General features: G+C 44.6%; 1 protein-coding gene across 1 annotated transcript in view; it reads left to right on the top strand.

Moving 5' to 3' along the window:
• CACNG2 (calcium voltage-gated channel auxiliary subunit gamma 2) overlaps positions 1-25,692 on the top strand; it is a 153,759-nt gene extending 128,067 nt beyond the window's left edge. Inside the window, exons 3-4 of the mRNA XM_056524083.1 lie at positions 6,744-6,884; positions 24,802-25,692. Of these exons, the coding sequence (XP_056380058.1) occupies positions 6,744-6,884; positions 24,802-25,331 (671 nt within the window). The 3' untranslated portion in view covers positions 25,332-25,692. The remainder of the gene's footprint in view (positions 1-6,743; positions 6,885-24,801) is intronic.
• The last annotated feature ends 1,109 nt before the right edge of the window (positions 25,693-26,801 follow it).

Genomic DNA, 26,801 nt, shown 5'->3' with positions numbered 1-26,801 from the left:
TGTTTCCTTGAAATACGACAGGGCTCCGAAGTGAGAGAGCACCATGCGCATTGAGGACTAAATTAGGGAATGCATAGGGGTGGACATAGGGGTATTCTACGCCAGTGAGTCCCAAACAGGGTGCCTCCAGCTGTTGCTAAACTCCCAGCATGCCTGGACAGTCAGTGGCTGTCCAGAAATGCTGGGAGTTGTTGTTTTGCAACAGCTGGAGGCTCTGTTTTGGAAACACTGCCGTACAATAGGTTTTTCATTTTTATTGGAGGGAGAGTGTAAGGGGATGTATATGTGTTTACCCTTTATTATGTGTTTGAGTAGTGTAGTGTAGTGTTTTTAGGGTACATTCACATGGGGGGAAAAATTAGCCGCAGCTCAAACTTGAAGCAGGAAACTCACTGTAAACCTGCCCGTGTGAATTTACCCTGTACATTCACACGGGCGGGTTTACAGTGAGTTTCCTGCTTCAAGTTTGAGCTGCGGCTAATTTTTCCCCCCATGTGCAAAACTACAACTCCCAACATGCACTTACAGACCGTGCTTGCTGGGAGTTGTACTTTTGCAACAGCTGGAGGAACACTGGTTGGGAAACCTTCAGTTAAGTTCTGGTATCTAACTCAGAGGGCCACAGTTTAGAAACCACCACACAGTATCTCCAAACTGAGGCCCTCCAGATGTTGCAAAACTACAAATCCCAGCATGCACAGACAGCAAACTGCTGTGTGGGCATGCTGGGAGTTGTAGTTTTGCAAGATCTAGAGGGCCACAGTATAGAGATCACTGCACAATGATCTCCAAACTGTAGCCCTCCAGCTGTTGCAAAACTACAAATCCCAGCAGGTCCACACAGCAAACAGCTGTCTGGGCATGCTGAGAGTTGTAGTTTTGCAACATCTGGAGGGTTACAATTTAGAGATCACTGTATAGTGGTCTCCAAACTGTAGCCCTCCAGATGTTGCTAGGCAACTCACCGGCTTCCGTAGTCTGCAGCACGCCGCACCAGGTAGCCAGCCGTCATCGCCACCCACTGATCATCGCCGCCGATCGTCGCCTCCGCTGCCGCCTATGGTAAGTGGACATTCTGCGCCGTTCACCGTCGGTCAGGGGAACTGAACATTGATCCCCATCCCCCCCCCCCCCGCCCCAGTTCTGCCATTGGTCGTCGCTTCTGCTTCTATCCCTTCAGGGGGACAACCCCGATCCCCCTTATTTTACGGGTCACCGGAGTCCCGTATGACCAGGAATTGCCGCAAATCGCTGGTGTGAATTTACTGGCGATTTGCGCCGACATGGGGGGGGACTCGGGACCCCTCTCAGCATTTGCACAGGATGCCTGCTGATAGATATCAGCAGTCATCCCGGTCTGGTCCCTGCCCGGCGTGCAGCTGAGACCAAAATTCCCATGGGTGTACAGGTACGCCCTGGGCCCTTAACCCCTTAAGGACTCAGGGTGTACCTGAACGTCCTGAGTCCGCTCCCATTTTATTACTCGGGGCCATAGTGGGTCGGGCCCGGCACCTAGCAACGGCCCCTAATAGTGCACGGCACTGATCGCGGTGCCGCGCGCTATTAACCCTTTAAACGCGGCATTCAAAGTTGAACGCCGCATCTAAAGTGAAAGTAAAACGTTGCCGGTTAGCTCAGGGGGCTGTTCGGGATCGTCACTGTGAAATTGCGACATCCCGACAGTTGTAAGACACGAGGAGGGTCCCCTTACCTGCCTCCTGGTGTCTAATCGCCAAATGACTGCTCAGTGCCTGAGATCCAAGCATGAGCAATCAAGCGGCAGAATCATTGATCAATGTTTCCTATGAGAAACCATTGATCAATGTAAGAGATCAGTGCATGCAGTTTTATAGCCACTAGAGGGGGCTATAACACTGCAAAAAAAAAGTGGGGGAAAAAAAGTGAATAAAGATCATTTAACCCCTTCCCTAATAAAAGTTTTAATCACCCCTCTTTTCCCATAAAAAAAAACTGTGTAAATAAAAACAAAAATAAACATATTTGGTATCACTGCGTGCAGAAATGTTCAAATTATAAAAATATATTGTTAATTAAACCGCATGGTCAATGGCGTGTGCGCAAAAAAATTCCAAAGTCCAAAATAGCGTATTTTTGGTCACAAAATGAATAAAAAGCGATTAAAATGTCTCATTAATACAAAAATGGTACTGCTAAAAACTTCAGATCACAGCGAAAAAAAACGACCCCGTATTTGGAAAAATAAAAAAGTCATAGGGGTCAGAAAATGACAATTGTAAACGTATACATTTTCCTGCATGTAGTTATGATTTTTTCCAGAAGTACAACAAAATCAAACTTATATAAGTAGGGTATCATTTGAGTTGTATGGACTCAAAGAATAAAGATAAGATGTCATTTTTACTGAAATATGTACTGCGTAGAAACGAAAGCCCCCAAAATTTACAAAATTTTGTCACACAATGATTTTCTTTTCCGTTTCACCGTAGATTTTTGGGTAAAATCACTGATGTCATTACAAAGAAGAAATGGTGGCGCAAAAAATAAGCAATAATATGGATTTTTAGGTGCAAAATTGGAAGGGTTATGATTTTTTAAAGGTAAGGAGGAAAAAACTAAAGTGCAAAAACGGAAAAATGCTGAATCCTTAAGGGGTTAATTACCAGGGAGTGAAGGCATACCTGTACACCCTGGGTCCCTAAGTGGTTAAGGGGTTAAGCAGAGAAATATTAGCGTGGAAATTATGTATCCTTCATTATAGAGTAGAATCCCATAGGCAGCTGCCTCAGAGGTTCCAAGCGGAATTACTCTCCGAAATTCCATAGTGTTAACCCAGTAATAGACTCCTATGTGTATGGGCTTACAGCAAGGGAATACAAGAAGAAAAATAGAAACTATAGATTCAGAATCAGCATCTTTTAATCTATTTACTTTATGATTTTTATGGAGGTGACAAAATCCCTTTAGTGCCCAATACTATTGTTCTTAATGGAGAAATACCACTACTAGAGGTATCTAAAGCTGACCAGATACTTTCAATATCTGAATAACTGAACGGTCAATAACTGAATGGTCATCTATCCTGACTTTCCCATACACATGAACGTTTGGCACGTCTAAACATTTATGCATATTCTATGTGGAGGTTTTAGCGTCAGCCAGACAGTTGTGGTGCTGGATTATCCCTTCAAGAACAGTATGGTTGGGTGGCAAAAATCCATCACACCTGACTCTTCTCTCCCTCTACATCATCTATTGGTTGAGAGTTCATTTGCCGCCATACACCTTAGAGAATAGGGCATACCCAGCTGGTTCAGCCAACTTAAGTTTAGGGTGTAAGGGCACCTTAATAGCAGTTTATTACTCTCTCCCACACAAAAACACAGGAATGCTCAGCCAAACAGAGCATTTATATGTGTGGGGAGGACAAAGAAATAGCTATAAGCTAAACAAGCTCATAAGGCTGACAGCTATTGAAGGGGTTTAGGTGTAGGACTCAAGCCAAATGTGGAAGTTATGTGGAAGCATCAGGACTGGAGACTAGAAAATGAGACAGGTACCTTTACTCTGTTTAGGCATAGAAAGAACACAAAGTACAATTATTATTATTTTTCTGTACCATATTATGGGGGCAGCCATCTTGCCTGAGCTGCTTTGAACAAGAGTTGGAAATAAGCCCTACTGCAACCACATAGACCACAGGGGCCTGTAGTCTGGAGCTGATTGACTTCTATGGGAGAGTGTTCTAGGCATGTTCTGTGACCTTTGCAGAAGTCAGTGTGCAGGAAGGGAGTAAGTGAGGTGTGAACATCACCTGTTGTGAATGGCAGATCATGTGTTATCTGTATACAGTTGTCCCCTATCATAATCCTATGTGTGATGATAATAATGAGACTGCTGAGAAGTGATCTCTGCACAACAGGAAATGCCAGCTTATTGTGGTGAACCAGGAGAGTTGTGGTGTCTAGGGTGTTGGGGTGATGTAAGTGCAGGGTCTGGTGGTATTAACCCTTAGATGTCGTGACGCCAGGGTGAGGTTTCCTTAGTGTTAATGGTCCTACCTCCAAACCCAACCGTCCTAAAAACGGCAGGGAAAATAACGGAATGTCCACAGCAGACTTTATGAATAAACTTAAGAACTTTACTTGAAGATTTTATACAACAGTCTCTATACATAACAGTCTCTTAAGAGGTAATCGGAATGCAGGTTCCTCACAGGTTTTGCTGGGACTTTGAAGCAATGAGCTTTGATGCAGGCCACTGTGCTACTTATTATAATATTCTAGCTGGTAGTAGTCACACAGGATTTGATAGATTGAGCTTTGTAACTCACGGTTTAGTGGCTGCAGGTTCTTTCAGGCTTTGGCCTAGATGGATTGTGATTTCTGCTGAGATATTTGTGCTTGCTTGGTAGTGCAGGAACCAGAGAGGGAATTTAGTGGCTACAGCCCTTTATATAATAAGGGGCTGGACTAAGCTCATTGGTCAGCAAACCTGTAATTCCTGAACCCAGTGAACTTTGGGTACATCACATGACCCTGGAAGGTCCTTGAACAATAGTACAACCATAATTATAGTCACATGACCTGCTAAGGTCCTATACATTTATAATACCTATAAATGTATATACATTAAATAATACACAATTTATATGAGGCGACCAGGGGTAAGCCCTGCAGGAGAGCCCTATGGGATTGAAGGGACTCTGGCTGAGGGGACTTTAGACAGGGACAGGACCAGGTCCTGTACCGGGATACCACATTATTATTAGGCTTTGTGGCCAAAAAGCTACATAGACAGCCGTGTGGAAAAAAATGTAAAGATAAAAATCACCGAAAATTGCTAAAAGAAATGGTTTATATAATTTATATGTGGAAACCAAATAGAAGAAAGTCCAGCTCACTCCTTAAGCCCGTAGCGCCAGGACTGGCGTGGGCAACGCCAAGTGACACGATAGTGCAAACGAACAGGATGTCCAGCGCAGATGAAGGAACAAATTCTTTATTGCATAGAAGCTTTAGTACAGAGAGGACATGACAAAGTGACTCGTTTTGGTCCTAACAGCGGACCTTAGTCATACAAGGTAGCAGTGTATGTTTAGATCTTAAATAGGATACTCATTTCCCGGCCAACCAATCACGTGACGGTGGCAACAGGATGCACTCCTCCCATTTCGCTGTGTGTAGGCGATATCAAAGACTTGGGTACAGGTGGGAGTCGCCGACATGGAGCGAAGAAATGGGGTAACAGTAAGAGATACATACATAATCAAAACAAATAGAAGAAATGAAAAATTGTATATCAATACTATAAAAACATGTGGACCAGAAGAAGGGGGGAATATGCAAATAAAATCATCATATTCATCATTAAGAGCAGACAGGAAAAATTTAAAATTATTATATGTGGGGTGCACTACCACCCCTCTCAAGGTTCGCATCCAGAAACACATTTCAGATATACCTTACTTTAATACAAGACATATATCCATGGTATCTAGACACATAGCAGAGGTACATGCTGGGAATACATCTTCCCTCATGTTACAAGGGTTGGAACGGGTTACACCACCTATTAGAGGTGGTGATACCAAACTCAAACTCCTGGACCGGGAGGTCTATTGGATTTTGAAGCTGGATAGCCGCACTCCACGGGGTCTCAACAAAAGGATGGACACCATTCTTCACTATTAGCTAATGAGGCTTATACCTTTCACGTGTCTGATCCATATACCCAATGTGGTGTACCCTTGCTTTCTATCTTATCCCGTCCCCCTCTTCTTAATATTCATTTACAATTTTGGTCCTCCTGTTCCTTCATATGGTGTTATTCACACCAGTTTCGTCTCCTCCCCTTTTTTCCCCCTCCCCCCCCCCCCCCCCCCGCATATAGAGGCCTTTATTTATAAGGCCTCATGTGGGGTCTTTGTGGTGACTTGTATTTGCAAAAATTCTTTAGAAATATTTATACATTATCATTATTAATTACTGGTCTCCATATCGATTCTACATATGGTCTCAATGGTATTCAACATTACATCACACATGCTTTGTCCTTATATGTATGTTTCTGCGTCAGATAGGTTAGGTGGTGGCACATTCCCTCGTAGTCAGCTATACTGACATGGCTTTATATTTTGTATATTAACTTAATCACATTTTGAGGGTATGTCCCTTATTAACATGCCAGTTCGGACTACAGAGCGACTTTTCTAGCTCTCCCATATCTATTTCACGCATTGAATTTTTTATTTTTCCTGTCTACTCTTAATGATGAATATGATGATATTATTTGCATATTCCCCCCTTCTTCTGGTCCACATGTTTTTATAGTATTGATATACATTTTTTCATTTCTTCTATTTGTTTTGATTATGCATGTATTTCTTACTGTTACCCCATTTCTTCACTCCATGTCGGCGACTCACACCTGTACCCGAGTCTTTGATATCGCCTACACACAGCGAAGTGGATCCCATTGCCACCGTCATGTGATTGGTTGGCTGGGAAATGAGTACCCTATTTAAGATCTGCACATACACTGCTACCTTGTATGACTAAGGTCCGCTGATAGGACCAAAACGCGTCACTTTGTCATGTCCTCTCTGTACTGAAGCTTTTCTGCAATAAAGAATTTGTTCCTTCATCTGCGCTGGACATCCCGTTCATTTGCAATATCATTTATATATTTAATATATCATTTGTAATGACACATTGTTTTTCATCAGACTTATTCTATATATTACTGTCATTTTCTTTCTACAGGGGCTGTGAGGGCTTCCAGTATATTCCCTATCCTCAGTGTGATCCTACTCTTCATGGGAGGACTGTGCATTGCTGCCAGCGAGTTCTACAAAACTCGACACAATATCATACTAAGTGCTGGCATCTTCTTTGTGTCTGCAGGTAACATAAGTTAATCCTCAAGGTGAAAAATGTGTCACACAGGAGTAAAGCTTGTCTAGAAAAAATGGTTTACGGAACTTTTTTTGATCCTGAACTGTCCATAAAACTCAAAATGTGACTTTTATCATTGTTCTTTTTACTGATAACAAAGTACTTAAACTTATGCATAGTCATAGAGCAGTGTTCTTCAAACTACAGACCTTCAGATGTTGCAAAACATTCAGTATCAGGGATGGCCCTACAATGGGTCCCGCTAGGTCCATTGGACCATGGCAGCACTTTTGCGACCCATGACGGACCTAGTCCGTCATGGTGCCGCTCATGGTGTATGGAGTGGGCTCATGACTCAAGCTCGCTCCATACCCAGTGACCCCCAGCTGTTTTCAGTGGCTGGGGTCTGCAGCTAATAGCCGGCATGCAGAGATCACTGCAGCCGGCTATTAAACCTTTAGATCGCCGCTGTCAAAGCTGACAGTGACATCTAAAGGGAGCTTTAAAACCATCCCTGTTGATCTAGTAGGGTAGATAGACCCCCCCCCTCCCGCAGCACGCTAATGGGGGTGATCCACTATAGAGGTAGCCGGAGGGCTTACCTCTATTCCTCTGCTGTCTATGGCACTTCATTTGATAGAGCCTGGCTGCACCAGGCACTACCAAATGATTGCAGAGCACACAGATCAATAAAGTTCTATGGAACTTCATTGATCTGCATGAGGAATCTACTGATTCCGCCTAAAAGTCTCCTAAGGGACCAATAAAGTGTAAAAAAAAAATAATAATTTTTAATAAAGGTTTCAAAAACACACACATTAACCCCTTCCATATTAAGAGTTCAAATCACCCCCCTTTTCCCATTTCCATATTAAAACATGTGAACACAATAAAAATAAACATATTAGGTATCACCGCATGCATTATTGTCCAAACTATTAAAATATAACATTATTAATCCCGTACGGTTAATCATGTAAAAGTAAAAAACTACAAAACCACAGAATTTCAGCATGCCCTGTTCAGCATGCTAACAGCTGTCGGGGCATGCTGGGAGTTGGAGTTTTGCAACATCTGGGAGGTCCACCATTTGGAGAACACTGCCATAAAGTTAAACAATAAAATTCTGTGCTCCACAAAAAAAAGTAGTAAACAGTAAGCTTCTCAGCTTCCCCTAGAGGAGGCTGCAAGCAGTCAGAATTTGACCTTGTCACTATGGCTGTCTGAAGTGAAGCATTTAAAGCTCCTTATAAGAAAAACTAAGCTCCAACTCTTAGTTATATTATAAAAATGAATCAGCACATGGTTTTGGACCTAAAAATGACCCTAAAAATAAAGGCGGACATTCAGTTTCTTTAGCTGGTGATAAATTTGGGCATAGACCTCATATTGATAGTTATTGCATCAAATAGCATTACAACAATCTGCTCTCCCCTATACCCTCCCCTCTGAATGAGGTCCAGCAGCACCACTGCTCCTGCCTCACTACTAGCAGTGCCCTGGTGATGTCATTAGTTGCATGTAACCCATGAGACCAATGATTGGTTCCAGCTGTCTCTTGCATGATGTATATAGATGTCACTGTGGCTCTTTCGCACTCTGTAGCATGAGCGACCAGGGGGCTCAGTATAAGTTGGGGATTTTTGGCAATCCTGGAAAACCCCTTTAAAGTATGGATATATTGGAATTCTTACATCAGAAGTGGAGAGCTGCAACTGGTATGCTGGGCGGTATTGTTGCAACAATATCTACAAAGTGTACTAGCTGTGTCTCTCCAAATCCAATGCAGAGTTGCAAACACTACATTTTATTTTCTGAACACTTAGGGCCCATTCACACTATGGTATATTGCCCACTATATAGAAATATTCCGGACGGACATTCCATGCACAGCAGGTACCGCCAGAATCAATCGACGCTAGGACCACTCAGACATGCACTGTCTCTATTGAGGGCAATGCATTTCTGTGCAGGTTCAGCCAAAAGAATTAACTTAGTCATTCTTTGGTCAGAGTTCGGAATTTTAATTACCACATCGGAAATTTATCAGTGTGTACTGTGCAGCACAATCCCATTGAAGACAATGGGGAGACTGCTGCACTGGAATGTCCCTGCACAGAAATTCCTTGGTGTGAATCGGCACTTAGGACTTATACACACTCAGATAGGGTACATACTGAGGAATTTCCGAGCAGAATTCTGCATAGAAGTCAGTGATGGGCACCCTTGAAATCTCCAGCTGAAAAAATCCTCACTATAAACCCTGCCTTGGGAATTCAGCAAGGAATTTTGCTCTGAGGAAATAACTAAGAAAATCATGAACAAAAGCTGAAATTCTCTGTTTAAGGAAGTTTGAGGAAGATTCCAACAGAATTTCCACATGGATTTTGCCTCAAAATCTATCTGGAATCCTGGTGGAATCAAAGTCCCATTGATGTCAGTAGAAGGTCCTTACGAGGATTATTTTCTGCTTGAAGAATTGAGATGTTCATGTAGATGATTTCTGCTTTAATTTAGTTTAGGCTAAAAATACTGACCAAAATAGTGACTTAAATACTATATATATGTGGACCCAGCCTAAATAATATTTGTCTATAGCTCAACATGCTGATATAAACACATAACCAGTATCTACTGTGAGCTGTAAGGCTAGGTTCACATTACAGAATTTCCAAGTGGAATTCCGCTTTGAGTCTTATTGCTGGCAATGAGATTCCACTGTACATTGAACACTATGAAATTTCTGTGGCGGGCATTCTGTGGAATTCCTGAACTCCCGAAAGATTGATCTTGCTCATTCTTTTGTCGAAATGCACATGTAATACAATGCCATCTATGGGAATGGCAATATGTGGGCAGTCCTTGCGCCGAATGATTCATTCTGGCCGCACTCGGAATTCTGTAGTGTTTACCTTGTATAAAGCAAGACTACATTTTTTTGTAAATTTGTTATCCCTTAGTCTCCTCAGCAGCACAATATGGGGTGTGTCTCCGCCCCTGTGAGCTAAAAAGGACTAGGATTTTTGAATGAAAAAAACTAAAATGGTACATAGGCACCTCCCCTATTGCCTATAAATACTCCCCACACACAGAGTACACTGAGTAAATTATCAAGTACAAAATAAAAGGTAAGTATAAGGGAGGGAAGCTTGTGCTGCCGAGGAGACTAAGGGAAAACAAATTAACAAAAAAAATGTAGTCTTCCTTGTCGTCCCTCAGCAGCACAATATGGGGATTTAGTATAACCTCTAGGGGGGCTCTCCTGCCATGCAGAATTTAACACAGTCTTAGCGCATAGAGTCTTGCTAGACAAAAAAGAATCAACTCTGTTATGCTTTAAAAAAGTTAAAAGAGAACTCCATGTTGCAGATTGACAGATGTGTTCTAGAGGAACAGAATTGCTTTCGGCCCAAGAAGTTGAAACGGATCTTGTGGAGTGTGCTCTAGAAAAATCAGGAGCAATAAGTCCTTTAGAGGAGTACCAAAGATTAATGCACTCACAGATCCAACGAGAAATCGTAGGTTTTGAAGCCTTGAGACCCTTCTTTGGTCCATGATGAAGAATTAGAAGATTTTCAATTTTACAAAATAGTTTTGTTCTCTCAAGATAGATTTTAGGCATCTCACCAAATCTAGATTAAACAGCATCTTGTCTTCTACGTCAGAATCCGGAGATTATTGCGGAAGGGAGATGACCTGGTTATTATTTGTAAAAGAAACTTTAGGTAAAAAAGATGGGAGAAACCATAAGAGAACCTTTCCAGGTAAAAAAGTGGTATAAGGTTCCGTAAAAGCTAGAGCTTGAAGCTCGCTCACTCTGCTAGAAGTGGACTTGAAATTCCTCACTCTCAAATTAGTCTTTTTACTAGCGGTCACCACTGCTAAGAAAGGCTCAAAAGGTTGAAGACAAAACTGATGAAGAACCAACACCAAATCGCAAGAAAAAGAAGGTTTAATAACTCTAGGATGGATTCTGGAAATTGCCTTCATAAATGATCTGACAACTGGCTCCTGAGTAAGGCACATGTGAAAGACTGCTGACAAAGCCGCTAGTTGTACCTTTTTAGAGTTAGGAGAAAGACCTTTGTCAAAACCGTCCTGTAGAAATTCCAAGATTGATGTAACAGAAGGTGAAGAAGGGTTGATCTTCTTAGCAGAACACCAATTAAGAAAAATTCTTCTCATTCTGGCATAAGTCTTATTGGTCGCCTCACTCCTAGAGTGAGAAAGCATTTCCAATATACGGTCTGAAAACCCTCTGGCTTTCAGTAAGGACCGATCAACCTCCGTGCTGTTAGATTGAATGCTTTGAGGATGTAGCAGAGCTGCATGCCCCCGAGACACCAGGTTCTGCTTGGCGGGGGGGGGGGGGGGGGGGGGGGGTTATTCCAATAAGTTCCCTTGCTCATTAAATTGGCTGGGAGAACTAGGCTCTCTTGGGCCAGAATGGAATGATTGCTATTGCAGAGGCCTGGTCCAGTCTGATCTTCATCAATATCCTGAGTATCATGAAAAATGATGTATTATAAGTTGAAGTTCCATGTCACTGTCATGGCATCCACTAGAAAGGGATCATCTGCCGGATAAAGGGAACAGAACTTGTCCAGTTTGCAATTGGCTCTCTTGGCCATCAGATCTATCTCTGGAAGACAACAGAGATCCACAAGTTGAAGAAAAATTTCCTGATTCAGAGCCCATTCTCCGGGAACCGTAAGATCTCTGCTCAAGCGGTCTGCTATGATATTCTGGATTCCCTTTATGTGGACAGCAGATAATCTGGGTAACCTGGTTTCTGCCCAACAGAAAATCCTTGCCACCTCCTGAAGAAGTGTATTTGATCTTGTTCCACCCTGTTTGTTTAGGTAATAAACTGCTGCCATATTGTCCGATCTCACCTTGACAGCCTTCCCCATGAGTGAAATGCAGGAGCGCATAGGAGATTCCTCTGAGTTCTTTGACATTGGAGGAAAGTAGTATTTCTTCTTGACTCCACCCCCCCAGATAAATTCCTTCCTAGAAGATGGGCTTCCTATCCTGAACCGGAGGCATCTATTGTCAAGACTAACCATCGTGGCTCTAGAAGAGACATCCCGTCCTGTGGAACAACCCACCATTTCAGAGATCTGCAGACTGGGAGGGAGAGTCTGTGAAGAGAGTCCAGGGAGGAAATATTTCTGTCCCAAACCTGAAGGACCTCCATTTGAAGTAGTCTCAGGTGCCAAAGGGCTCAAGGGACTGCTTCTGCTGAGGAGGAGAGGAGTCCTAGGAACCTCATTAAAGTCTTCAGGTAAACCTTGCAAGGAATCCGAAGATATTGATATCCCTTGGATATCCTCTCCTTCCTTGCTGGAGAAAAGACGATTCTCATATTGAGAGAATCTAGACAAAACCCTAGAAAAGTTTTTACCTTCTCTGGAATAAGGTGCAATTTTGTCCAGTTTATTATCCATCCTATTCTGTGGAGAAGATCTGTAGTCAGACTGGTGTGGAATTGTAGTTCCTCCGGAGATCGAGCTAGAATTAACCAATCGTCTAAATAGGGTAAGATCCTTATGCCCTGAACCCTCAGGACCACCATCATGGATGATATCACCTTCATAAAAACAAAGGAGGCAGTGGAAATCCCTAAAGGAAGCACTCTGAACTGTAGGTGATTAATTATCCCCCTGACATCTACTGCGATGCGCAGGAATCTTCTTTGATTCTGGAGGGTTGGGATATGAAAGTAAGCAACTTTGATGTCTATAGACGCCATATAGTCGTCTTTCGGAACAATTGATTTGACAGACTTTATTGTCTCCATTCTGAATCTTTTCTTTAATATGAACCTGTTTAGATAACAGAGATCTATGATAAGTCTCCACTTTCCTGCTGGCTTGGGGACAAGAAATACAGGAGAATACACTCCTAGGCAAACGGAACAGGTTCTACTGTAGCAGAAGCAATGAGATCCAGAATGGATTGTTCCAAAAAGTCCTGTTTCGGGGACATGAGAATTGAAGACACCAGAAATCTGTCGAGGATGGGATATGAGAGGCAGAGTGTACCCTCTTTTTATAATATTCAGAACCCAATTGTCCTTTATTAAGTGCTGCCAAGCCAGGAGAAAATTTTGAAGACGGCCGCCTACAGGCATGGTTTCAGAGTCAGAACTCTGGTTTCTTGGTTCTTCTTGCTCTGGAAGAACCTCTTCTGGAGGAATCTGTTCCCCTGCTGCGTCCAGAGTTCATATTCTGTCTAGTTCTTTGAGGGGATATGTCTTGTCTAGACTGATTATAATGCCCTAGAAAGGACCTATTAGATAAGGGAAGACTTTTTTCCTTCTTATCAGAAAGTTCCTCCATGATTACATTCAATTAGGAACCGAAAAGCTTCCCAGGCACATACTCAAGATTACAAAGAGTATATTTGGATGAGTTGTCTCCAGGCCAAGGCCTAAGTCAGAGAGCCCGTCTGGTAGTTGAGGAAAGGGCCATATTATGAGCAGAAAACCTAAGCTGTTGACAATTAGCATCATAAAGATAATCCATACCCAAATGATAAAAGATCTTAGGATCTCCTCTCTGCTGATGCCAGAATCTATATAATCTTGGATTCTTCCTATCCAAGACTTCATGGCCTTGATAACCCCAAACACAGCCCAACCCACGGTAGCTTCGCTAGCAGCGGTAGAATAGGACTGCTTTAAGGCGACTTCAATACGGCAGTCCATGGGGTCCTTCATACTTGAGCCGTCATCTTATGGTACAATGGTTCTTTTGGATAACTTTGCAATGGCAAAATCTACCTTGGGAGGAGAGATCCAACTCTTGGACTTAGACTCGTCCAAAGGAAAGAGAGTCTTGAAATGTCTGCTCAAAACCGGAGCCTTCTCGGGATTTAACCATTCAGATTTCATTAAATCCATTAATATGTTATCCACAGAAAAAACCCTAGGTCCTTTTGAAGTAGAAGGCTTTTTCCCCTGACTCTCAGGCAAATTCTCAGTTTGTACAGCCCTAATAAATGTAGGGCATTTTTTAGCAGGGAAATAATTCCGTCCCTGAAATTCTTCAGAAGTGGATAATTTAGTCTCATTCACCACCTGGAATTCTTCTTCCGAATGAACTATAATCGGAGTTTCACCCCTTTTAGAATTTTTGTTAGGAGGCTGGGCTACTGTTAAAGAATCTTTCAATTCTTTAATGGAACCAAACACGAATTCCTTTACCCAAACGAACATCTCCTGCATGGATGGTTCCTGATTAGGGGGGAGTCTGGGACGGCAAGAGGGGAAGATGGAATATTCATATCCATTAGGAAGGGGTATCTTACAGGAGGTACACTCCAAATAAAGATTTCCCATGGGTTTCTCTACCCCCTCCGGATTAGCCCGACTCCATAGATGATATCAGGTAAACATTGGAAAATAGATTTAAAAAAATCTACATAACAAGTAAACAGAACTGCTTACAAAAATTAAATACCTACAATGAGAAGAAAGAGATAAGGCTATTAATGCCGAAAGAAATGTAACAAAGAGTCACAAAATGCAACAGACAAGTTTGCAGCAGGCTCAAAGATACCAAGCCAGAGAAAGGACAGGATTTAACCCTTTAAGGACGCAGCCTTTTTTCACCTTAAGGACTGAGCCCTTTTTCGCAATTCTGACCACCGTCGATTTACGCATTAATAACTCAAACGCTTTTACCGAATATTCTGATTCTGAGATTGTTTTTTCTTGACATATTCTACTTTATTTTGGTGGTAAATTTTCGTCGTTACTTGCATCCTATTTTGGTGAAAAATCCCAAAATGTCATGAAAATTTAGAAAATGTTGAATTTTTCTAACTTTGAAGCTCTCTGCTTGTAAGGAAAATGGATATTCCAAATACATTTTATTTTTATTCACAAATACAATATGTCCACCTTATGTTGGCATCATAAAATGGACATATTTTGACTTTTTGAAAAAATTAGGGGTGGGCAGAATGGGGGGTTGCCATGGAAACCCAGTATCCTGCGTTGCCATTGGTCAGAATCAGTTCTGACCAACGGCAGGGGATAGGAGGAGATCGCAGCACTGCGACCTCGCTCCTATCCCTCAGGATGATCGGGGCTGTCACTGACCGCTCCGATCATCCCAATTTTCCGGGGGATCGGGTCACCAGAGACCCGATCAGCCCGGAATAGCAGAAAATCGCATGTCTGAATTGACGTGCGATTTTCTGCGATCGCCGACATGGGGGGGGGGGGTCTCAGGACCCCCCTCGGTGATGTGCCAAGATGCCTGCTGAATGATTTCAGCAGGCATCCCGGTCCGGTTCCCAACCGGCTAGCGGCAGGGACCAGAATTCCCACGGGCGTATGCATACGCCCCACTTCCTTAAGGACTCGGGATGCAGGGCGTATGCATACGCCCGGCATCCTGAAGAGGTTAAATAGCCAACCCCTAAGTTCTGCCCACTTCCAGCAGAAAGGAAATAAAAAGTAAGGCTCACAGCGCGGACTCCGGAACAAGTGTGGCGGATACTGCAAGGACCAGACATCACAGACCGGAGGACAGAACAGGTAGCAAACCTGAAGGAAAATGAAAAAACATATTAGTTCTGGAACAGAACATCCATAGCTCACGCGGACAGAAAAAAACTAAATGAAGTGTACTCTGTGTGTGGGGAGTATTTATAGGCAATAGGGGAGGTGCCTATGTACCTTTTTTGTTTATTTCATTAAAAAATCCCAATCCTATTTAGCTCACAGGGGCAGAGACACACCCCATATTGTGCTGCTGAGGGATGACAGGGAATGATCATTACAATCCCAATAACCTGCAGAAGTACCACCATACAATGGAAAATAGCCTATTTTTCCAGGCTTTCTGGGAATTTACAGACAGATGTCAACCCTGACCTTATGTCAGACTGGAAAATGCAGCTATAGTGATATTTTAAAGTGTGATGATCCTGGAGGTCTTCTTTGTAATGATTTTTTATTTATAGGATACTTTCAAATATTTTACACATAAAGGATTCATATCAAAATCTATGGCCAGATAAACCTTGAATTCCTTATTTCGTCTAACCTCTCCAGTCTCATGTAAAACGTTTATATTGATTGAGCGATTTCGGGATTCAGAGAATGACACCAATTACTTTACCGGTTCTATTGGAGTATGGAGAATTGTCTGCGGCTCTGTACCACCAATAACATCACTGATATTGAAAGATGCAGAATATGAGCAGAACTATGTTCCATAATGAAGTGCTGCAATATCTATAACATATGTGTGCCCCCCCTCCCCCTGCAGTAAGCGTATTCAGACCACTGTGTTTAACCTTTGTTAGTGAAGTTGTAGCAGGAACGCGTGAATACATTTTCCTCTTCTGCCACAACTCCATTTAGGCAATGACCATTGATCCACTGCTCTGACCGCAGAAAGGAGACTGGATGAGTCATAAGCATGTAACATACAGGAAATGAGGAACATTTTTTGTGAAGCAGAAAGCTGTTTAATACAGACAAACAGTAATATTTCCTGGGGCAAAACATTTCCAGAGACAGACCCTTGAAACTGTGAACCCGAGCCAAGGGCATAGGGTAAGCAAGCAAGGCACCTAGGGTGTTATGCAAAGTAAGGGAGGACGGTTCAACACAAACCATATGCATTTATTCAGATGCTTGCAGGCTGCTCTCACACTCAACGTGGCTGTGAGTTAAGCTCAGTTCACATCTGGACCGCAGGCATCTCGGTAGCAGGGTCCTTCATGTTTGATGGAATGCATGCAGTGCTGCATGCCCACCATGCCCATGTTTACCTTGAGAAAACCTGTTGGTCCATCAGGCACTGTCGGTATCTGACATGCTTAGAATTGAAACCACAATGTAGATATGAACAAAATAACTTCAAAGGTATAGTGGCACTATTGTTATAAAGTAGTCAGGGTCACTGGGCTGCGGTACCTCTATCACAGCGGGAGACTGAAGTCCTGAGTGTGTGAGTCCAGCGGTGCTGCCAACCAGAAAGAACTAAGTCACTAAATACAAATAGCATAGAAGAGACACGGTTACCCGCATTCACCGCTAGTCACCTCTGAGCGCCCTGCATCACGTCTGGAACCGGTGATGTCTGTGTGAGCAGTTGAAGCGGAGTCGGCCGACTGATGCCTAGCGGTGAGTGCGGGTAATCGTGTCTCTTCTACGCTATTTAGACAAATTATCATATTGCATATAGCAATGGAGGTGTCACGATGCCGGCTGGCAGGAGGTGGATCCTCTGTGCCAGAGAGGGATGGCGAGGACCGTGCTAGTGGACCGGTTCTAAGACACTACTGGTTTTCACCAGAGCCCGCCGCAAAGCGGGATGGTCTTGCTGCGGCGGTAGTGACCAGGTCGTATCCACTAGCAACGGCTCACCTCTCTGGCTGCTGAAGATAGGCGCGGTACAAGGGAGTAGACAGAAGCAAGGTCGGACGTAGCAGAAGGTCGGGGCAGGCAGCAAGGATCGTAGTCAGGGGCAACGGCAGGAGGTCTGGAACACAGGCTAGGAACACACAAGGAACGCTTTCACTGGCACGATGGCAACAAGATCCGGCAAGGAAGTGCAGGGGAAGTGAGGTGATATAGGGAAGTGCACAGGTGAAGACACTAATTGGAATCACTGCGCCAATCAGCGGCGCAGTGGCCCTTTAAATCGCAAAGACCCGGCGCGCGCGCGCCCTAGGGAGCGGGGCCGCGCGCGCCGGGACAGGAGCGAGGGAGAGCAAGTCAGGTACGGGAGCCGGGGTGCGCATCGCGAGCGGGCGCTACCCGCATCGCGAATCGCATCCCGGCTGGAAGCGGAATCGCAGCGCCCCGGGTCAGTGGATCTGACCGGAGCGCTGCAGCGGGGAGAGTGTAGCGAGCGCTCCGGGGAGGAGCGGGGACCCGGAGCGCTCGGCGTAACAGTACCCCCCCCCTTGGGTCTCCCCCTCTTCTTAGAGCCTGAGAACCTGAGGAGCAGACTTTTGTCTAGGATGTTGTCCTCAGGTTCCCAGGATCTCTCTTCAGGACCACAACCCTCCCAGTCCACTAAAAAAAAAGTTTTCCCTCTGACCTTTTTAGAAGCTAAGATCTCTTTGACAGAGAAGATGTCCGAGGAGCCGGAAACAGGAGTGGGAGGAACAGATTTGGGAGAAAAACGGTTGAGGATGAGTGGTTTAAGAAGAGAAACGTGAAAGGCATTAGGGATACGAAGAGAAGGAGGAAGAAGAAGTTTGTAAGAGACAGGATTAATTTGACACAAAATTTTGAAAGGACCAAGATAGCGTGGTCCCAACTTGTAGCTAGGGACACGGAAGCGGACATATTTAGCGGAGAGCCATACCTTGTCTCCAGGGGAAAAAACGGGAGGAGCTCTTCTTTTCTTATCCGCGAACTTCTTCATGCGTGATGAAGCCTGTAAGAGAGATTTTTGGGTCTCTCTCCATATGATGGAAAGGTCACGAGAAATTTCATCCACAGCGGGCAGACCAGAGGGCAAGGGGGTAGGGAGGGGGGGAAGAGGGTGACGGTCGTACACCACGAAAAATGGGGATTTGGAGGAAGATTCAGAGACTCTGAAGTTATACGAGAATTCGGCCCATGGAAGGAGATCTGCCCAGTCATCCTGGCGGGAGGAAACAAAATGTCGCAAATAATCACCCAAGACCTGGTTAATTCTTCTACTTGTCCATTGGACTGGGGATGATATGCAGAAGAAAAATTTAATTTAATCTTGAGTTGTTTACAGAGAGCCCTCCAGAATTTAGACACAAATTGGACGCCTCTATCCGAGACGATCTGCGTAGGCAACCCGTGAAGACGAAAAATGTGTACAAAAAATTGTTTAGCCAACTGAGGCGCTGAAGGAAGACCAGGAAGAGGGATGAAATGTGCCATTTTGGAGAATCGATCAACGACCACCCAAATAACAGTGTTGCCACGGGAAGGGGGTAAATCAGTAATAAAATCCATACCAATCAGAGACCAAGGCTGTTCGGGGACAGGCAGGGGATGAAGAAAACCAGCGGGTTTCTGGCGAGGAGTCTTATCCCGGGCACAGATAGTGCAGGCTCGCACAAAGTCCACAACATCCGTCTCCAGAGTCGGCCACCAATAGAAGCGGGAGATGAGTTGCACAGATTTCTTGATGCCCACATGACCTGCGAGGTGGGAGGAGTGACCCCATTTGAGGATTCCGAGGCGTTGGCGTGGAGAAACAAAGGTCTTTCCTGGAGGAGTTTGCCTGATGGAGGCTGGAGAAGTGGAGATCAGGCAGTCAGGTGGAATGATGTGTTGCGGAGAGAGTTCAACTTCTGAGGCATCCGAGGAACGAGAGAGAGCATCAGCCCTAATGTTCTTATCGGCAGGACGAAAGTGAATCTCAAAATTAAATCGGGCAAAGAACAGAGACCACCGGGCCTGGCGAGGATTCAGCCGTTGGGCAGACTGGAGGTAGGAGAGGTTCTTGTGGTCGGTGTAAATAATAACTGGAAATCTTGATCCCTCCAGCAGATGCCTCCATTCCTCAAGTGCTAATTTAATGGCTAGAAGCTCTCGATCCCCGATGGAGTAGTTCCTCTCCGCCGGAGAGAAGGTCCTAGAAAAAAACCCACAAGTGACAGCATGCCCGGAAGAATTTTTTTGTAGAAGAACAGCTCCAGCTCCCACTGAGGAGGCATCAACCTCCAATAGGAAGGGTTTGGAAGGGTCAGGTCTGGAGAGCACGGGAGCCGAAGAAAAGGCAGACTTGAGTCGTTTAAAGGCGTCTTCCGCTTGAGGAGGCCAAGACTTGGGATCGGCATTTTTTTTGGTTAAAGCCACGATAGGGGCCACAACGGTAGAAAAATGCGGAATAAATTGCCTGTAATAATTGGCGAACCCCAAAAAGCGTTGGATAGCACGGAGTCCGGAGGGGCGTGGCCAATCTAAGACGGCAGAGAGTTTGTCTGGATCCATTTGTAGTCCCTGGCCAGAGACCAAATATCCTAGAAAAGGAAGAGATTGGCATTCAAACAGACATTTCTCAATTTTGGCATAGAGTTGATTGTCACGAAGTCTCTGAAGAACCATACGGACATGCTGGCGGTGTTCTTCTAGATTGGCAGAAAAAATTAGGATATCGTCCAGATATACAACAACACAGGAGTATAACAGATCACGAAAAATTTCATTAACAAAGTCTTGGAAGACAGCAGGGGCGTTGCACAGGCCAAAAGGCATGACCAGATACTCAAAGTGTCCATCTCTGGTGTTAAATGCCGTTTTCCACTCATCCCCCTCTCTGATGCGGATGAGGTTATAGGCACCTCTTAAGTCCAGTTTAGTAAAGATGTGGGCACCTTGGAGGCGATCAAAGAGTTCAGAGATGAGGGGTAGGGGGTAGCGGTTCTTAACCGTGATTTTATTAAGACCGCGGTAGTCAATGCAAGGACGTAGGGAGCCATCTTTTTTGGACACAAAGAAAAATCCGGCTCCGGCAGGAGAGGAGGATTTACGGATAAAGCCCTTTTTTAAATTTTCCTGGACGTATTCAGACATGGCAAGAGTCTCTGGGGCAGAGAGAGGATAAATTCTGCCCCGGGGTGGAGTAGTGCCCGGGAGGAGGTCGATAGGACAATCATAAGGCCTGTGAGGAGGTAGAGTCTCAGCTTGTTTTTTGCAGAAAACATCCGCGAAGTCCATATAGGCCTTAGGGAGACCGGTTACTGGAGGAACCACAGAGTCACGGCAAGGGTTACTGGGAACCGGTTTTAGACAGTCCTTGGAACAAGAGGGCCCCCAACTCTTGATCTCCCCAGTGGACCAATCCAGGGTTGGGGAATGAAGTTGAAGCCAGGGAAGTCCAAGGAGAATTTCCGAGGTGCAATTGGGAAGGACCAAAAGTTCAATCCTCTCGTGATGAGATCCGATGCTCATTAGAAGGGGCTCCGTGCGGAAACGTATAGTACAGTCCAATCTTTCATTGTTTACACAATTGATGTAAAGGGGTCTGGCGAGACTGGTCACTGGGATGTTGAACCTGTTGACGAGAGAGGCCAAAATAAAATTTCCTGCAGATCCAGAGTCCAAGAAGGCCACGGTAGAGAAGGAGAAGGCAGAGGCAGACATCCGCACAGGCACAGTAAGACGTGGAGAAGCAGAGTAGACATCAAGGACTGTCTCACCTTTGTGCGGAGTCAGCGTACGTCTTTCCAGGCGGGGAGGACGGATAGGACAATCCCTCAGGAAGTGTTCGGTACTAGCACAGTACAGGCAGAGGTTCTCCATGCGGCGTCGTGTCCTCTCTTGAGGTGTCAGGCGAGACCGGTCGACCTGCATAGCCTCCACGGCGGGAGGCACAGGAATGGATTGCAGGGGACCAGAGGAGAGAGGAGCCGAGGAGAAGAAACGCCTCGTGCGAACAGAGTCCATATCTTGGCGGAGCTCCTGACGCCTTTCGGAAAAACGCATGTCAATGCGAGTGGCTAGGTGAATGAGTTCATGTAGATTAGCAGGAATTTCTCGTGCGGCCAGAACATCTTTAATGTTGCTGGATAGGCCTTTTTTAAAGGTCGCGCAGAGGGCCTCATTATTCCAGGATAATTCTGAAGCAAGAGTACGGAATTGGATGGCGTACTCGCCAACGGAAGAATTACCCTGGACCAGGTTCAACAGGGCAGTCTCAGCAGAAGAGGCTCGGGCAGGTTCCTCAAAGACACTTCGAATTTCCGAGAAGAAGGAGTGTACAGAGGCAGTGACGGGGTCATTGCGGTCCCAGAGCGGTGTGGCCCAAGACAGGGCTTTTCCAGACAGAAGGCTGACTACGAAAGCCACCTTAGACCTTTCAGTGGGAAACAGGTCCGACATCATCTCCAGATGCAGGGAACATTGGGAAAGAAAGCCACGGCAAAACTTAGAGTCCCCATCAAATTTATCCGGCAAGGATAGGCGTAGACCAGGAGCGGCCACTCGCTGCGGAGGAGGTGCAGGAGCTGGCGGAGGAGATGACTGCTGAAGCTGTGGTAGTAACTGCTGTAGCATAACGGTCAGTTGAGACAGCTGTTGGCCTTGTTGCGCTATCTGTTGTGACTGCTGGGCGACCACCGTGGTAAGGTCAGCGACAACTGGCAGAGGAACTTCAGCGGGATCCATGGCCGAATCTACTGTCACGATGCCGGCTGGCAGGAGGTGGATCCTCTGTGCCAGAGAGGGATGGCGAGGACCGTGCTAGTGGACCGGTTCTAAGACACTACTGGTTTTCACCAGAGCCCGCCGCAAAGCGGGATGGTCTTGCTGCGGCGGTAGTGACCAGGTCGTATCCACTAGCAACGGCTCACCTCTCTGGCTGCTGAAGATAGGCGCGGTACAAGGGAGTAGACAGAAGCAAGGTCGGACGTAGCAGAAGGTCGGGGCAGGCAGCAAGGATCGTAGTCAGGGGCAACGGCAGGAGGTCTGGAACACAGGCTAGGAACACACAAGGAACGCTTTCACTGGCACGATGGCAACAAGATCCGGCAAGGAAGTGCAGGGGAAGTGAGGTGATATAGGGAAGTGCACAGGTGAAGACACTAATTGGAATCACTGCGCCAATCAGCGGCGCAGTGGCCCTTTAAATCGCAAAGACCCGGCGCGCGCGCGCCCTAGGGAGCGGGGCCGCGCGCGCCGGGACAGGAGCGAGGGAGAGCGAGTCAGGTACGGGAGCCGGGGTGCGCATCGCGAGCGGGCGCTACCCGCATCGCGAATCGCATCCCGGCTGGAAGCGGAATCGCAGCGCCCCGGGTCAGTGGATCTGACCGGAGCGCTGCAGCGGGGAGAGTGTAGCGAGCGCTCCGGGGAGGAGCGGGGACCCGGAGCGCTCGGCGTAACAGGAGGTACCTACAAAAACAACTGGATGGGCAAAGTGCTGGGACACTTACTCAAACAAAGGTTTTATAATCCACTTGGGGTGCTCAGCTTCAGGACCAGACCCACAGTCCAAGAAACCATATGAAATCCAAGAAGGAAGTGGCACTTCATGCGTGCAGGATAGGATTCATAGAAGTGTAAATTTATTCACCTATCTGGCAATATAGCTACATTTCGGCTCTACAATGGAGCCTTTTTTTAAGCTTCATTGCTTTAAAAAGGCTCCATTAGAGAGCAAAAAACGTAGCTGTATTTCCAGATGAACAAACAAACAATTTACACTTTGTTCAATTCTACCCGGGATGTGTGGAGCGCTGCTTCGTTCTTGGATTTAGCAATGGAGGTAGGTGTAACATAAATACCCAGGAGCACCAGGGTTGTCAAGAACAGTGAAAATATTTTTGGCGCAAAAAAAATGCTGCTCCAATACAGAGTCTGTTCCTTGCAGAAAAGCTGAGCTGGATAGTTAGTTAGTCAAACAGACACTAACGGAACCCGACAGATGCCATTTTTACTTGAATGAGGACCGTCTAGCTTTTTGCCGATGTCCGTTTTTTAGGATTTTTTGGATATAACTCCAGAAATTTCAACAGATTAAGCAAATTAAGCTCCAACCCGGAAGTGAATGAGGCTGTATAGTGATAGTGATTGTAATTCTTCTAATTCATATAAGCCATAGAGTTGACCATTGTTTCCCAACCATGGTGGTTTGGAACACTGAAGTAGATATATATTACCTGGTTGTCTATGATTTGTGGCCAAATTGTCCAGAAAAAGCAAATGGTATCCCTTAGCGACACAATGCTTTTTATAACTCATGTTATACTTTCTTTATCTGATTGCCAATATGTCTCTGTAATATAATTTGGCATGGTTTTCCAGAGATGTACAAAAACTTTAACAATCTTGAAGAAATTGTATCAATTGACAAAAGAAGCAGCAAAAATTACTAAACACCCCCACATACACACACACAGTTTCAGCACCGCCACCACAATCCTTCCCTGTGGTCTGTGTTTATTTGGGAGAGCAGTGACTTGTCCATCTACTTGTGTGACCACTCCATCCGATCACTTATCTAAGCAGTGTGTGGCATGAGATGGCAGAAACCAACTTTTTAGGCTAGGGCTAGACTTGGGACAAGGGTTGGCCAAATATTACCTTCTTGCACTAAAGGGATTTTGCTGCCAGCCAATGAAAGTGAATGACCCACAAGTGGCTGTGACTGGAACCTAACAGCAAGAAGTAGATCTGATATGGATTTCTTGGGAATTTTGCATGGGTCACAACACGACCTCATTCACTTACATTAGCATCCATGAAGCACAATCCCTTCAGTGCATCATGGTGATCTTAAGCCATGCAACCCTTTTTTTCTGCCAAAGTCACTATGTAGCAGTCATTTTATTTCTGTTTCCTAAGGCTCATCCAATTTGGCAACACCCCAGTGACCCCACAGGTGCAGTTGCTTTAAGAATGGGCAACCATGTAATTGATGGTCTGGCCTAGAAGGACAGAACAGGCTCCAGATCACTCATTATATAATGGCCCACATTTACTATGGCCAATGCACCAAAACTGGCTGCATATGTGCCAAATTTTAGGCGTGTGCGCCAGCTATGCTGTTTGCACCAAAAAGACCAGGACAATACACACAGGCTTGATCTCCTGGGAAAGTGGGGCCTTAAATGCCATAACTTGTGCCAAAAAACACAACATAATTTTGCCTCATTGCCTGAAGTTAGCTGACACATAGTTGGTGTTAACTAAAATCCGACCATGCAAATGTAGACTAGACAGTCTACAGATACACTGGATTTAATAATCTGGCTGGGAAACTGGGATGAATCTAGCACATAGGAGACTGTTTGTATAAGTTTGCACTGTCTAAGAATAACACAAATTTAAAAAATCCAATATATGTGGATAACTATTCTGGCAGCCCAGCTTAATGTTATCAGTATATACAGTAAATATATATACTCTTCAATGTTTACTGTCCTTTCCCTATTTTCACGTTTCCTTTTCTTCTACAATCCACAGGTCTAAGCAACATCATTGGGATCATTGTGTACATATCTGCCAATGCTGGTGACCCTTCAAAAAGCGACTCAAAGAAAAACAGCTACTCATATGGCTGGTCCTTTTACTTTGGGGCCCTTTCCTTCATTATTGCTGAAATGGTGGGGGTGCTTGCTGTTCACATGTTCATTGACCGCCACAAACAGCTGAGAGCTACAGCACGAGCAACGGACTACCTCCAGTCCTCTGCAATCACTCGCATTCCAAGTTATCGCTACCGTTATCAGAGGCGCAGCCGATCCAGCTCCCGGTCCACGGAGCCTTCCCACTCCCGTGATGCCTCTCCTGTGGGCCTCAAGGGCTTCAACACCCTACCCTCCACCGAGATCTCCATGTACACGCTGAGCCGCGACCCTCTCAAATCGTCCGGAACCCCCACAGCCACTTATAACTCGGATAACAGCTTCCTCCAAGTTCATAACTGTATACCCAAAGATAATAAGGACTCTGCGCACACCAACACAGCCAATCGCAGGACCACTCCAGTATGAAACAAGGATGGAGGATGGAGAAAGAGAAGAAAGACACAGGCAGATAGATCAATGAGGGTCAGAAAGCTAAAGGAATGTGGTCTAGATAAAGGGATCTGTGTATCAAGCTTCGGGCTGTAAAATGAGTGTAACACATGGCCTGCTTTGGTTCTAAAATAAGTTTGGGAACTTTTTTCTCTCAGAAGGCTACAAAAATTTCAAGTTAACTATTTTATCATTCAAAAAAACAAGTTACTGAAAGTGTAAAGATCGTGATAAATGACCTCAGGACACACTTGTCCACATGTACAGACCCCAAATGCTGCATTGCAATTGTTCATCCATATAGGTGGAACACTGTACAGGATGCAAAAAAAATTGTTTCCCCCCCCCCCCCCCCCCCCCCCCACAAAATTCTGAATTAAGCCAGTTGTACTTCCTACGGCCAAAATGATGGGATTTGTAGAACACAGACGCCTGAGTCTGATACACAGATCTGTAGGTGTAAAGTCTTCATCCTTGAGAAAATATCCTCAGAGTGGTTACTGGTGTTTCCTTGTTTTCGGAGTCAAATGCAAATCTCTTCTCTCTGGCCAATATGGTTCGTGTGAAATCTTAAACCAGCTGCTAAATCTGACATTCATGGTCTAGAATCTCATGGCAAGTACCTAACCCTATAAACACTGTGAAATGGCATCATGGTTTGTGGGCTCCTCCAGTAGGGATATGTCATTTTGAGGCAATATTTTATTGAGGATGCAGACTATGTTGCGAGCAGCGTTGCTTGTATAGGAGAAAAAAAAAAGAACTAAATTCCTGTAAGAGGAAATAAAATAGGATCATACTATCATGATGAATAATAGTGGGTATCCTTGTTCAACAATCACCATTGAAAATCCATTATGTAATATGGTGTATTAACTATTGGGTAAAAAGAAAAATTATAGATATACATGGCACATAAAAGAACCTACTGTAGTCATTGTACATATTAATGTACAATATACTGTATTAATTGTACATATAACTACTTTGCATAAATGTACAGTGCACTTCCCAGTGTATAGCAATCTCATTGATCTCATTATCATCATAATACCATCATCATATTATAAAAAAAAATAGTAAATACACACACACACACATATATATATATATATATATATATATATATATATATATATACATACAAATATCATGGGATACCTATGTTTACTCAGTTATATTCAATGTTAAATGTATTTTCCCCTATACAAGCAACCTGCTCTATTTAACTCCTGCATTGAGCTCACTGTAACAGTGAAGGGGTTAAATAAATGATGGAGGTATGCAAAGACTGAAGGGCTAGAGACCCAAACAGAACAAGAGCAAGCAAGTTACCAAGAACAAAGTGCTGAAAAAAGTGATGGAAAAAAACAGATTTCTTAAAAAAAAGACAAAAAAAAATCAAAACACATTAAAAAAAAAAATTCCCGAAAAGGATAGAATGAA

The sequence above is a fragment of the Hyla sarda genome, chromosome 6 (assembly GCF_029499605.1).
Source record: "Hyla sarda isolate aHylSar1 chromosome 6, aHylSar1.hap1, whole genome shotgun sequence".
Lineage (NCBI taxonomy): Eukaryota > Metazoa > Chordata > Amphibia > Anura > Hylidae > Hyla > Hyla sarda.
The sequence above is the reverse complement of the archived record's forward strand: the minus strand, read 5'-3'. Positions and strand labels throughout refer to the sequence as shown.